Source organism: Aquarana catesbeiana, linkage group LG08 (genome assembly GCF_042186555.1).
Source record: "Aquarana catesbeiana isolate 2022-GZ linkage group LG08, ASM4218655v1, whole genome shotgun sequence".
NCBI classification, from domain to species: Eukaryota; Metazoa; Chordata; class Amphibia; order Anura; family Ranidae; genus Aquarana; species Aquarana catesbeiana.
The window spans coordinates 72,745,831-72,760,585 of NC_133331.1; the positions used below are offsets into that span (position 1 = coordinate 72,745,831).

Below are 14,755 nucleotides of genomic sequence, written 5' to 3' on the forward strand. Positions count from 1 at the left end.
AGCACAGGGTGGTCTGGCTCTTCCAGACTTTAAAAAATATCACAGAGCGATAGCACTATCACGGGTGTTAGACTGGGGAAAGAAATCGATAGATAAAAGATGGGTAAAATTAGAAAAAGATATGAGTAATGCAAAACTGCACCAATTAATTTGGAATCCTCCACACTTTAGGAAAATAGGCTCTAATGCACATAATATAACACGTTACACTTTAAAGATTTGGGATCAGTTACATAAATTAAATGCTTGGGAGTTTAATTCACTGTTTATTTATTTAAAAGATAACGAGTTTTTTCTGCCAGGGTTGAGGGAACTGGGAGGGAATTGGATAAAAAATAATGATACACAATTGATGGATATTACGAAAAACTGTAAAATTGTCACTTTTCAGGAGTTAAATCTACTCAAGGACCTAATGAAAATAAACTCATGGCGATATAACCAGCTTGCGCTCTTTACTAAAAGTCTCTCCGGGCCCATTAGAGATAAGAAGAACCTCAGGCCTTCGGAGAAACTGTTCTTGAAGAATAGAGTTATAGGGAAAACAAAAGAACTATACAAAATAGTGCGGGATGAGGGAGAAGTAGCGAAACCGCTATACTTTAATAAATGGGAATCCGAATTGGGATCTTTACCCAGCGGAGTGACCTGGGAGGCCATCTTGAATGCAACACATAAATCAGCAGTAGACATGAGAAGAGTCAAATTTCAAATGCCTAGCCAGATGGTATATGACACCAGATAGAACAAATAGGATGCAACCGGAAATTTCCTGGAACTGTTGGAGGGGGTGCTCCATCAGGGGAACAATGGCCCACCTCTGGTGGGAGTGCCCAATTATTAAAAAATTCTGGCAGGACGTGCTAAAGATAATACATGAGATAATGGGTACTGAGATCAGTGAGGACCCTTGGGTGTGTTTGTTCCATGGGACTGAAGGTTGTATTAGCAAGTATAATGTATCTCTAACGCCGGTAATTCTAAATGCGGCAAAAAGTTTAATTCCAAAAAAATGGCAAGAGGCTGAGGGCCCAAGCATCCGAGAGTGGTTAATTAGGGTTAATGAAATCTATATCCTAGAGGCGGGCGAGGTTGAAGATACTAGGCTAGAGATAGAAGAGGAGCTGGATGAAGCAAAGTTGGTGAAGTGGATAACCTTTCAAAAAAACAGGGAGTTTCACCGAGAAGTTCATGTAATGATCGCTTGCTTTACTGGAAGCACGACTGCAGGTAGGGGGGGTGGGGGTTCTGGGGGGGGGGGGGGGCATGGGAAATTAAGTTGCATACTGGAGCTTAGTGTCAGCAGAGGGTTTTTTAAATTTTGTAAAGAATAAATAAAGATTCTTAAAATGAATAAAAAAAAAAAAAAAAAGCCATGTTTCTGCTACTATGATGTGACGATAAAGAGATGGGAAAAAATGAGCCATAAATGCTGATTTAAATCCTCTCATTGGAAACGCTGAAGTAGCAAAAAAAAACAAAAAAACAAAAAACAAAAAAACATCCATTTAAAATAATAATAGTAATAATAAAATAACAAGCGTCTTCCTTGATCCGCATATATACAAATATAAACATAATTAGCATAAACTCAGTGGTCAGAAATGAAGCAATTTAAGTCAAACTCAACGTTTAGGCCTGCTGGTACTAAAACTTTTGTCTCATATATCCAATGAGATTCTCTACGGCTGAGTTGGTGTATGAAATTGCCACCTCTCCAATGTCTTTTGACTCTTTCAATCCCCCAAAATTTCAAACCCCTAGGGTCCTGATTATGAACTAATTTAAAATGCCTAGATACATTATGGGTCTTAAGTCCATTCTTGATGTTGTTTACATGCTCGCCCAACCTGACATGAAGAGGTCTAGAAGTCCTACCAATATACTGTAGGCCACACGAGCATGAAAACAACACCAACAGTGGCACACATAATCAATTGCTGAATCATATATTCCTTATTGGTTACTGAAGGCACAAAATGTTTTCGCTTCTTGATGTTACATTTAGAATGTTTGCAGGCGGTACACCTCCCGCAAGCATAAAATCCAGAAAGGAAAGAGAATAGCCGACTCTACGACTGAATCGGTGGGTCGACAACACCTGGTGCTAGACGGTCTCGAAGGGAAGGAGCTTTTTTTGTATATAAATGATGTCCGCTATGGTAGGAGAGGGCCCAATACTTTATCCTGTTTTAGAATGGACCAATTTTTTAGATCTATCTTCTCAAACTTTTTATGTTGAACATTATAATTTAATATCATCTTAACGTTTGAGACATCGGTACTAATTTCTCTAGTCTGATTGGAAACCATTCTTTGTCTATCCATAGTGCGCACTCACTCTATTTCACTATCCAGGGCAGATTTCTCATATTCTTTTTGTTAGAAGCAAGAACCTGAGATTGAGATACAAAATCTTCCTCGCGTGTGCAATTCCGCCTGAGCTTGATAAATTGGCCTCTGGGGATGTTGCACAACCACGACATTTGGTGGCAACTCCCCAGAGGGATGTAAGAATTTTCGATCAGTCAGCTTGAAATAATTACACAAACGGAAATGATCACCATCCTTAGAAATCTCAAGGTCAAGAAAGACTATACGTTCAATGCTTATATTCCAAGTAAGCTGTATATTCTTAGAATTATCATTCATAGTTTAAACAAAAATATCAAGACTAGATCGATCTCCCTCCCAAATGAGAATGAGATCATCAATGAACCTCCTATAGCAGACAAGTTCAGGGGGGCGATTTTTAAAAACAGCCTTTTCCTCCCAGTGGGCCATAAATAGGCTGGCCACACTGGGAGCAAAACGGACTCCCATCATGACCCCTCTTGTCTGTAAATAAAATTGTCGATCGCACCAAAAATAGTTTCTAAATAAACAGAAACTAAGGCTACTCAGAAGAAAATCTTTATGTTTACTTGGAAGGTCAGAGGACATCAGAGCCCATTGTACAGAGGACAATGCGTCCTCATGTCCAATAATAGTGTACAATGAGTCGACATCAGCGGCCAGAAGAATACTTCAGGATGTACAACTGACTGATTCAAGAACCTGTATGATGTGTTTAGTGTCTTTGAGGAAAGCATCTGTCTTAAGGACTAATGGCTGGAGGAAAGAATCAATATACTGTCCTACTCTAGAAGAGATAGAATCTATTCCATTTACGATAGGCTTACCCGGTGGGTTGGCACTATCTTTATGGATCTTTGGTAGACAATAATAGGGGACCTACAAAACAAGGGGTCTAAATAAGCTGCCTCCTTTTTATTCAGTTCACCCCTAATTTTACCTCCCTAAATTAGCGTATGTAATTCATCCTTGAAATCTAACATCGGGTCCTTAGTCAGAAATTTATATGTGTCTCGGTCACTCAATAGCCGGCTCATCTCTGCTTGGTAGTAAGTCTTGTCCATAATAACCAGGCACCTCCCTTATCAGCAGGGCGTATGATAATATCTTTCCGCTCCTCTAATGACTCCATACCCCTCCTAATAAATCGGGGATCCACCACCTTCCTTATCCTCATCCCATCCAGATCATTAAACACCATGTTTTTAAATATTTGCTATCTGTGTTTAAAGGGTTAAAAGTGGACTTATTGCGAAGATTTGAGTGGATTCCCGCATCTACTACAGGGGTTCTTACAGGGTTAGACAAAAAATATTTTTTTAATATTCAAACTCCTGATGTATTTATGAATGTTTACAAAAGTCTGAAATTTGTTGAGATTCTGTCTGGGGACAAATTTGAGTCCTCTGTCCATCTCATCTTCATTCAGTAAACAGCTACTTAGCTTATAAATGCCTGTTCCTATTGGGGTTTGGGTCTTTTGTACTCTCCTACCCCCTCTCCTTCCTCTCTTTCCTTTCTTTTTTGTAGTTGGCCATTTCCCTGTGGGGAGTGCTGAGACGGATGTCTCCACCAATCCCCAGGGTTCGGATTGCAAAACGAGGGGCCCCTCCCTAGGCCACTCCGGGCCCCTGAAAAATCCCCTCCTTCCCTTGTGGCATGGTTTTGTAAAGGAGCAAACCTATTAGAAATAGGTACTTGACCACCCTGTGGGTGTTGTGGTTTACCTCTCCCCTGATAATTGGTATACGGACCTTGATCCTGCCAGTGATCATCCCTATTACGAGGAGAATCATAATTATATTGAGACTGTAAATTATTCCTAGAAGGTGATTGGTAATGACTTCCTCTCCTTCCTCTTCCCCTTTTATTTTTCCCCTCTGATTATTCCCTCTGGGAGTTTGGTGGACATCATGTTCATAATAATCATAACTATGAATCGGATTCCTACTAGATGTAGGTAGAGGGGAATCAGTCAGAAGGCCTAAACGTTGAGTTTGACATAAATTGTTTCATTTCTGACCGCTGAGTTTATGCTAATTATGTTTATATTTGTATATATGTTACTTATGAGGATCAATGAAGACGCGGGTTAATTAATTATTATTATTTTAAATGGATGTTTTTTATTAGTTTTTTATGATTATTGAATTTTTAAGATAAGTTATTATTTGCATACTAGACTATGTCTATAAGTGTGTGTTTCTATGTCCGCTTTAAGACAAAATTTTAGTACAGTCTTTGTCCATCCATTTGGTTTTGATAACTATCTGGGTGGTTATTTTGTGCCTTTTTGTGCTGTGTGGAGAGAGTCAGTAACACACACTTTATTTGCTAAGTAATTTCTGTCTGATTCTGGGTGTTATATTACTTCCGGGTTCTGCCTGGTTGTTTGTGAGGTTGCCATGGTTAGTCACCGTGTGTAATACCTCTGAAGACCTGAGGTGTCAGTGTGAGCTGTTAGTACTGTTTCTATGGTTACTTGCCATGCGCAACACCTGTATTGATTGGAGGTGTCAGCCCATGGTGCATATAGAGGGTGCCGCACATCATTCCGTCACCGCTGATGAAGTCCCGCCCCCTGGGACATAACGCGTACGGAACCACGTGACTAGCGTGACGTCACCCACGTCTCTCGTTGATCCTCATGGAATACTGCTATTGTTTTCCCTATTACCATAGCACTGAGGTACAGTGCCATACTTGTAAGTGCAATTCCTTTTTTACATTAAATGCTTTTTATATATCAAACGGAGAGCACTATATTGTATTGTTGCCATTCTATGTATGAATATATTGTGTATCGAGCCTGTGGTCGAAATACAAGGGATCTCATACAACCAGTATGCACTCATCTCCAGTGATCTTTACATCTAGCAGACCAGCCTTTATACCCTTGTGAAGGGACCGCCTATGTGACCCGACTGATATACTCAGGGGTCCATGTCCTAAGATGAGCGGCTAGAATTCACTGTTGGTGGAGGTTGTCACACGATCACCCTGTTTACCATCCATAGAATCACCACTTTGGACACTTGATGATGCTTTTCTGAATATGAATTTTATGGACTTCCTTATTACTATTTAATATTTATTACGTCTTTTGTTTGTTTATAATACTCCCACCTACCTCTTTGACATGACAAGACAGCTTTGAATTCCTAAGCACATGGTGTCAGCTCTGTCTACTTTCTGATTAGATTACATAGAACACAGCCCCCTCCCACCCCCCCCCCACCCCCCCGTAGAGCCATCACTCCTCCATATTCGCCACCCCCCCCCAATCTCCATAACCCCTTTTTATCCCCATAACCCCTCCTTATCTGAATAACTCTTCATCAACTCCATAACTTATCCCCCTTTTCATTTTCATAATCCCTCCTTCTGCAAAAGCAGAGAACACAAAAAAAGTTATCAGCCACAAGATTTCTGGCAAAATCAACAGGTATTTTTTGCACTTATCAAAGGTATATTTAACAGACCAAAAGTGAGCAAATACTGTAAGAGATGTTCTTTGTTAAGGTTTTCATGCTTTCAATGGGGCAGGCTCAATTGGTAGTGACACTAGTAACCATTCATAAAACAGGAACACTCAGGAACCACTTAGCAACCCTTATGCCGCGTACACACAAGCGGACTTTCCGGCAGGAAAGGTCCAATGGAACGAATCTGTCGAACATTCCGATCATGTGTGGGCTTCATCAGACCTTTTCTGTCGAAAAATCTGACAGACCTTAGAAATAGAACATGTGTCAAATCTTTCGACGGACTCGATTCCTATAGAAAAAAAAAACGTTTGTCTGTATGCTAGTCTGACGGACCAAAAACAACGCAAGGGCAGCTACTGGCTACTAGCTATTGAACTTCCTTTTTTAGTCCGGTCGTACGTCATCACGTTTGAAACGATCAGACTTTGGTGGGATCGTGTGTAGGCAAGTCCGTTTCGTCGGGACTCCGTCCTTCGGAGTTCAGTCCGACGAGAAGTCCGCTCGTGTGTACGTGGCATTAGTGTCCATAGCATAAAACAAACGTCTGCTCGAACAAATAACAAAATGTATTTCAGTCCCTGACTAACAGGATCTCCTCTAATGGGTTGCATATATACATTTATTTTATTTTATATTTTCTCATGCTGTGCTCTATCTTGTTATTGACTTTAGCGTTTTATGAACATTTAAAATAGAACGTGACATTGCTCAATTATTTCTCTTCTACTTACCTACGGTGTAACCAATCACCACTACAGCCATAAGCCAAATAAACTTCAAGACATCAGTTGAACCTATCTGTAAAATAAAATAAAAAATTTGTAGACAGTTAAATTGTAAAAACATATTAAATAATTGATAGCAGGTACAGTTACATGTACGCTCTGCATCCTAAAGATGTTGGAAATGGAGTCCATGTAAGTCTGCCACAATGTGCATTTATGCTGTGCATACTTGCTCCTCATGGCAAATGCTTCAGGAAAATTAATCAACTTTGAGATGGGTCATTCCCCACCCCAAAACAAACGCAAAGGGGTGGGATGCTGGTGACATCAGTTCCTTTATAAAGACATGTGCCCATATTTAGTCAATAACAATGACTAAATATGGGCATGTGTCCAAATAACAACACTGACGTCACCAGCATTCCGCCCCTTTGTTTATGCATGCTGTGGGGTGGAAAATACCTGGCTGAGTGGACTTCAAAAGAGAGTGAAGTGGAAGTTTGGATAAAGATGTGTTCGGAAATGCACTCGGTCATATCTATCCAGGAATCAAAGTCACTGCTTAAAACAAAAAATCAGCCATGCATAAACCAGTGACAAAGCACAGCAAATCAGTTCTTGTGTATGCATGGTTCAGCAAATATAATGGATTACATTGCTCCAAAAGCAAGCATTTAGTTACTGTGAACAGTGTGCCAAGAGTCAAAGTGGCTACTAAGTACAGAGGCTTCATGCTTTGAAGCAATGTAATATATTACATTTGCTGAACCCTGCACACAAGCAAGTTTTCTTTGCTGTGTGAACAGGTTATACATAGCTGACTGCTTGTTGTCAGCAGTGACTCTGATTCCTGGATGCCTATAACACTCTATTCAGCTAAAGGCAGATCCAATTTTTGTTGTCACATAATATTAGCACAGTGGATTACCAAGCACATATTTTCGGTAACAAATTTACTAAAGTATGTTTTAGGGCCCAGAAATGCAATATAATCTGTAAATAGATACCCAACATGACAAGCCTTAAAACTGCATGTGCCCATCAAACAGTGACAAACAGTTTTTTCCATAGGTAACACTTTATAAGCCCCTCCATGACCTCAGTTTAGAGTTATCTGTGAATTATGGACCTAGAACTATTGCACTCACTCAGATGTATGTGGTGGCATGCAATATGTGTAGTACAAGCAACATTTTTGAATATAGGCACCCCTGACATCTGTGTTTAAATTCATATGTGCCTGTAGATGAAGATGAGGTGGGATTTTTTTTTTTTGGGGGGGGGGGCATTAGGTGCTTGGTAGTAACTAATTTTTTCCACCTTTTTCACTAAAACTTTATTTATAATCACATAGGATACCAAAATGTGTGCTATAATGTTGTTGTGGCAGGCTCCTTTAAACTGGAACTTGGTTCCAAACTGGTATTTTAGACCCCTGCTATCTCACCTCTCCTCTATTGAAGTCAGTGAAGCACAGATCGTGCTCCATTAGCTTCTTACCCAGGAGTCTCACTCACCTCTACCTAGTAGGGATGAGCTTCGTGTTCGAGTCGAACCCATGTTCGACTCGAACATCGGCTGTTCGATCGTTCGCCGAATTGCGAACGTTATGGGCCGTTCGCGCTAAATTCGTGTGGCGCGTCACGGCCCATAATTCACTGCGGCATCGCAGTGCATTGCTGGCTGATGATTGGCCAAGCATGCACTATGACCCGCATGCTTGGCCAATCACAGCGCCGTCAGTAGAGAGAGCTGTAATTGGCCAAAGCCAGGGTGGCTTTGGCCAATTATGGCTCAGGGGATTTAGTACACACCCCACACTATATAAGGCCGCCTGCACGGCGGCCCTGTGTAGTGTGTGTTCCGGTGTGCTGAGAGATAGAGAGAGAGAGAGACAGTGTCATTTGATTTGAGTTAGATAGATTAGGCAGAACAGTCAGTCAGTTAGCTGCACTTACAGTGTATTGTGTATATATATGCATCCCAGGTGTTGCATATATATATATACACTGTATTCAGTTTAGCTAGATCCGTTCCTGTTATCTTCTATCTAGACTATTTACATTTAATGCAGTGCGTCCTGCTCACAGTGTTCAGCTAGATCCGTTCCTGTTATCTTCTAGACTATTTACATTTAGTGCAGTGCGTCCTGCTCACAGTGTTCAGCTAGATCCGTTCCTGTTATCTTCTAGACTATTTACATTTAGTGCAGTGCGTCCTGCTCACAGTGTTCAGCTAGATCCGTTCCTGTTAAATTCCTACTGACAGGCAGGCTTGTCTGGTTACAGTATATAAAGCTACCTGAAGAAAATTACAGGTGTTCTATTTGATCCTATTAGTACCACGGTCAGGCAGCTAGACTATTTACATTTAGTACAGTGCGTCCTGCTCACAGTGTTCAGCTAGATCCGTTCCTGTTATCTTCCTACTGACAGGCAGGCTTGTCTGGTTACAGTATATAAAGCTACCTGAAGAAAATTACAGGTGTTCTATTTGATCCTATTAGTACCACGGTCAGGCAGCTAGACTATTTACATTTAGTACAGTGCGTCCTGCTCACAGTGTATAGCTAGATCCGTTCCTGTTATCTTCCTACTGACAGGCAGGCTTGTCTGGTTACAGTATATAAAGCTACCTGAAGAAAATTACAGGTGTTCTATTTGATCCTATTAGTACCACGGTCAGGCAGCTAGACTATTTACATTTAGTACAGTGCGTCCTGCTCACAGTGTTCAGCTAGATCCGTTCCTGTTATCTTCCTACTGACAGGCAGGCTTGTCTGGTTACAGTATATAAAGCTACCTGAAGAAAATTACAGGTGTTCTATTTGATCCTATTAGTACCACGGTCAGGCAGCTAGACTATTTACATTTAGTACAGTGCGTCCTGCTCACAGTGTACAGCTAGATCCGTTCCTGTTATCTTCCTACTGACAGGCAGGCTTGTCTGGTTACTGTATATAAAGCTACCTGAAGAAAATTACAGGTGTTCTATTTGATCCTATTAGTACCACGGTCAGGCAGCTAGACTATTTACATTTAGTACAGTGCGTCCTGCTCACAGTGTTCAGCTAGATCCGTTCCTGTTATCTTCCTACTGACAGGCAGGCTTGTCTGGTTACAGTATATAAAGCTACCTGAAGAAAATTACAGGTGTTCTATTTGATCCTATTAGTACCACGGTCAGGCAGCTAGACTATTTACATTTAGTACAGTGCGTCCTGCTCACAGTGTTCAGCTAGATCCGTTCCTGTTATCTTCCTACTGACAGGCAGGCTTGTCTGGTTACTGTATATAAAGCTACCTGAAGAAAATTACAGGTGTTCTATTTGATCCTATTAGTACCACGGTCAGGCAGCTAGACTATTTACATTTAGTACAGTGCATCCTGCTCACAGTGTACAGCTAGATCCGTTCCTGTTATCTTCCTACTGACAGGCAGGCTTGTCTGGTTACTGTATATAAAGCTACCTGAAGAAAATTACAGGTGTTCTATTTGATCCTATTAGTACCACGGTCAGGCAGCTAGACTATTTACATTTAGTACAGTGCGTCCTGCTCACAGTGTTCAGCTAGATCCGTTCCTGTTATCTTCCTACTGACAGGCAGGCTTGTCTGGTTACAGTATATAAAGCTACCTGAAGAAAATTACAGGTGTTCTATTTGATCCTATTAGTACCACGGTCAGGCAGCTAGACTATTTACATTTAGTACAGTGCGTCCTGCTCACAGTGTTCAGCTAGATCCGTTCCTGTTATCTTCCTACTGACAGGCAGGCTTGTCTGGTTACAGTATATAAAGCTACTTGAAGAAAATTACAGGTGTTCTATCCCAGCTTAGTGCAGCTACAGGCCATTAGTATGTCTGGAAGGCCAAGAAGGAGAGGCAGACAGTCACAAGCCAATAAGAGAGGGCAAGCAGGCTCTGTGTCTAGTGCTGGTCGTGGAGACGGTGCATCCTCATCAGCACGTGGCCATGGGACACGCTTGGCCTTTTTTTCGGCAGCTGGCCGTGTTGAGCCGCAACATGCGGAAGACTTGGTCGAGTGGATGACCAAGCCGTCCTCATCCTCCTCATCCTCTCTCACCCATGCCCAGGGTGCTTTGTCTGGCAAAGCAGCGGCCTCTTCCCTCAGCTCAATGTCATCAGTGACTCCTTCCCTAGCTCCACCATGTCCTCATGAGGATTCCCTCGAACTGTTTGACCACAGTGTTGGGTACATGCTCCAGGAGGATGCCCAGCGTTTGGAAGGCTCTGATGACGATACTGAGCTCGATGAAGGCAGTAACATGAGCACGGACAGAGGGGGTGCCCAAGAAGGACAGCAATCTGGCAGTCATGCTCCCCCTGCTGCAGCATACTGCCAGGTTTGCTCCAGTGATGAGGAGGGAGGGGATGATGAGGTCACTGACTCAACGTGGGTGCCTGATAGGAGAGAGGAGGAGGAGGAGGAGGAGGAGGAGGAGGAGGAGGAGGAGGAGGAGGAGGAGGAGGCGGCGGCACATCACCAATGAGGCAGGATGCCCTCCAGGGGCCAGCCTAAGGGCAGCACATTGACTGCATCACACCCCAAAGCTCCACATGTGCAGGGCGCTGCAGTCTCTGCGCGTTATTCAAAAAGTTCTTTGGTGTGGGCCTTTTTTGAGACGAGTGCATCAGATCGCACCGCTGCTATTTGCAACATATGTCTCAAGCGTATCTCGCGTGGCCAAAACATCTCCCGCTTGGGTACCACATGCTTGACCAGACATATGTTGACCTGCCATGCAGTTCGTTGGCAAGCGTATCTAAAAGACCCACACCAAAGAACAAAGAGGATCTCTCCTTGCTCCTCATCAGCTGAGATTTCCAACCCCACTAGACCTTCAGTCCTCTCTGAGACCTGCAGTGAGAGGAATGAAGGTGTAGAATTAGGTGTGTCACAGCCAAGTACTTGTGGGCAATCTGCTTTTGGTACACCGACGTCAGATTGTACCAGGCAAATTTCCCTGCCCCAGCTGCTGCACCGCCGAAAGAAGTTTGCTCCCAGCCATCCACATGCCCAGCGGTTGAATGCTAGCTTGGCAAAATTGCTAGCACTTCAACTGCTGCCTTTTCAGTTGGTAGACTCTGCCCCCTTCCGTGAGTTTGTGGAATGTGCGGTTCCTCAGTGGCAGGTACCCAAACGCCACTTTTTCTCACGGAAGGCGATTCCGGCTCTCTACCGGCATGTGGAAGGCAATGTCCATGCCTCGCTGGACAGGGCGGTCAGCGGTAAGGTGCATATTACCGCTGACTCATGGTCCAGCAGGCATGGACAGGGACGTTACCTAAGTTTCACGGCGCATTGGGTGACTCTGCTGGCAGCTGGGAAGGATGCAGGACAAGGTGCAGTAGTGTTGGAGGTTGTTCCGCCACCACGCCTCCAAAATGCTGATTGTGACACACCTCTCTCCTCCACCCCCTCCTCTTCTTCTTCCTCCATGGCCTCTTCCTCGGAACCAGCGGTGCTCCGTAGGCGTTCAAGGGGCTACGCAAGTACGCAGGCCAAAAGATGCCATGCGGTGCTTGAGCTGGTGTGCTTGGGGGACAGGAGCCACACTGGGGCAGAGGTTTTGTCAGCTCTGCAGGGGCAGGTTCAGAGGTGGTTGACGCCACGCCAACTTAAGGCAGGAATGGTGGTTTGCGACAATGGCACCAACCTCCTCTCTGCCCTCCGACAGGGACAAATGACCCATGTGCCCTGTTTGGCTCACGTCCTTAACTTGGTGGTGCAGTGGTTCTTGGGCAGGTACCCAGGCTTACAGGATGTCCTGAGGCAGGCCAGGAAAGTCTGTGTGCATTTCCGCCGGTCATATAATGCCAGTGCTCGGCTGACGGACCTCCAAAAGGAGTTTAACCTGCCCAAGAACCGCCTAATCTGTGACATGCCCACCAGGTGGAACTCAACGTTGGCCATGCTGCAGCGGCTGCACACGCAGCAGAGGGCCATCAATGAGTACCTGTGCGACTATGGCACCAGGACAGGGTCAGGGGAGCTTGTTTTTTTTTCCCCACGCCAGTGGGCCATAATCAGGGATGCATGCACTGTCCTGTCACCATTCGAGGAGGCCACGAGGATGGTGAGCAGTGACAGTGCATGCATCAGTGACACTGTCCCCCTTGTCCACCTGTTGGAGCACACGCTGCGTGGAATAATGGACAGGGCACTGGAGGCAGAACAGAGGCAGGAAGAGGAGGACTTCCTTAGCTCTCAAGGCCCCCTTTATCCAGACAGTGTTCCTGCGTGCCCGCCGATCACACAGGAAGAGGACGAGGAGGAAGAGGAGGAGGAGGAAGATTGTGTCAGTATGGAGGTGGAGCCTGGCACTCAGCATCAGCAGCAGTCTTTAAGGGATCAGTCCCAAGAAACACATGGACTTGTACGTGGCTGGGAGGAGGTGGCTGCGGACCATGTCGTTCTTAGTGACCCAGAGGACTCCGGACCGAATGCCTCAGCAAACCTACGCTGCATGGCCTCCCTGATCCTGCAAAGCCTGCGTAAGGATCCTCGTATTCGTGGTATCAAGGAGAAGGACCAATACTGGCTGGCAACCCTCCTTGATCCACGTTACAAGGGTAAGGTTGCGGACCTTATCTTGCCATCGCAGAGGGAGCAGAGGATGAAACATCTTCGGGAGGCCTTGCAGAAAGGTCTGTGCAACGCGTTCCCAGAGACTGGGAGGTTACAAACTCCTGTTTCTGGACAACGTGTTGCTGAGGCTTCGGTCAGTCAAAGAAGGAGCGGTGGAGAAGGTGGCCGTCTGACCGATGCGTTCAGACAATTTTTTGGTCCGCAGCCCCAAGGTATGATCGGTTCCAGCAACCATCGCCAGCGTCTGTTTTACATGGTGCAGGAATACCTAGGGGCAAGATCAGACTTGGACACCTTTCCCACCGAAAATCCTCTGGGTTACTGGGTCTTGAGGATGGATCACTGGCCAGAGCTTGCACAGTATGCAATTGAGCTACTGGCCTGTCCTGCATCCAGCGTTCTTTCGGAACGCACATTCAGTGCTGCTGGAGGCGTGGTAACCGATCACAGGGTGCGTCTGTCCACCGACTCGGTCGATCGGCTGACCTTCATAAAAATGAATGAGTCTTGGATCACCACCAGCTACCAAGCACCTGATGCTGATGTAACCGAATAATTTTTTTTGAAATCTCAGATCCCTTCAAAGACTGCCTATGCTGATGCTGAGTGACTATCCCTGAGTAATTATCCTCTTCCTCCTCAATCATCACGCTGATAGCTTGTAAGAACATTTTTGGTTCTGGGCGCCACCACCAGTGCCTAAGGCACAATTTTTCAGCCCCTGTTTAACAGGGGCGTGTAATTACAATTTTTGATGTAATACTTTGCAGCAGGGCTCGTTCCTGCATTCCAACTAGAGTGTCTGTGAGGGGTTGCAGTGTTGTGGCACCAGCACCAGTGCCTAAGGCCCAATTTTTCTGCCCCTGTCTAACAGGGGCGTGTAATTACAATTTTTGATGCAATACTTTGCAGCAGGGCTCGTTCCTGCGTTCCAACTAGAGTGTCTGTGAGGGGTTGCAGTGTTGTGGCACCAGCACCAGTGCCTAAGGCCCAATTTTTCTGCCCCTGTCCAACAGGGGCGTGTAATTACAATTTTTGATGCAATACTTTGCAGCAGGGCTCGTTCCTGCGTTCCAACTAGAGTGTCTGTGAGGGGTTGCAGTGTTGTGGCACCAGCACCAGTGCCTAAGGCCTAATTTTTCAGCTCCTGTTCAACAGGGGCATGTAATTACAATTCTTGATCTAATATTTCACAGCAGGGCCCTGTGAGGGCTTACAGTGTTGTGGCCACAGCAACACCTAAGGCCCAAATTTCTGCTGAGTATATAGGGCAGGACCCTACTTTCAAACATCTAACTTACAAACGACTCCTACTTGCAAACGGAAGGAGACAACAGGAAGTGAGATGAAATCTACCCCTAGGAAGGGAAATTCTTTCCTGTAAGAGTTAATATGGGAAAACAATTTCTCCTTTCCACTGATGCTTTCCAATCCTTGTTCCACAAAAAAACCCAAATTTTCAAAAAACATTTTTCATTGGGACAAAAAAGTGAGGTGAAATCTTCTGAAGAGGAGGAAAGACAGCAAAACAAATGTCACAGGGGTGATAACCCTTCCCTATGTTTTCCAAAAAGC

The 14,755-nt window shown here is 44.5% G+C and overlaps 1 protein-coding gene across 1 annotated transcript in view; it reads right to left on the minus strand.

The window, feature by feature from the left end:
• LOC141105838 (transient receptor potential cation channel subfamily V member 6-like) overlaps nucleotides 1-14,755 on the minus strand; it is a 72,999-nt gene that overhangs the window by 16,192 nt on the left and 42,052 nt on the right. Inside the window, exon 12 of the mRNA XM_073595968.1 lies at nucleotides 6,575-6,641. Within this exon, the coding sequence (XP_073452069.1) occupies nucleotides 6,575-6,641 (67 nt within the window). The remainder of the gene's footprint in view (nucleotides 1-6,574; nucleotides 6,642-14,755) is intronic.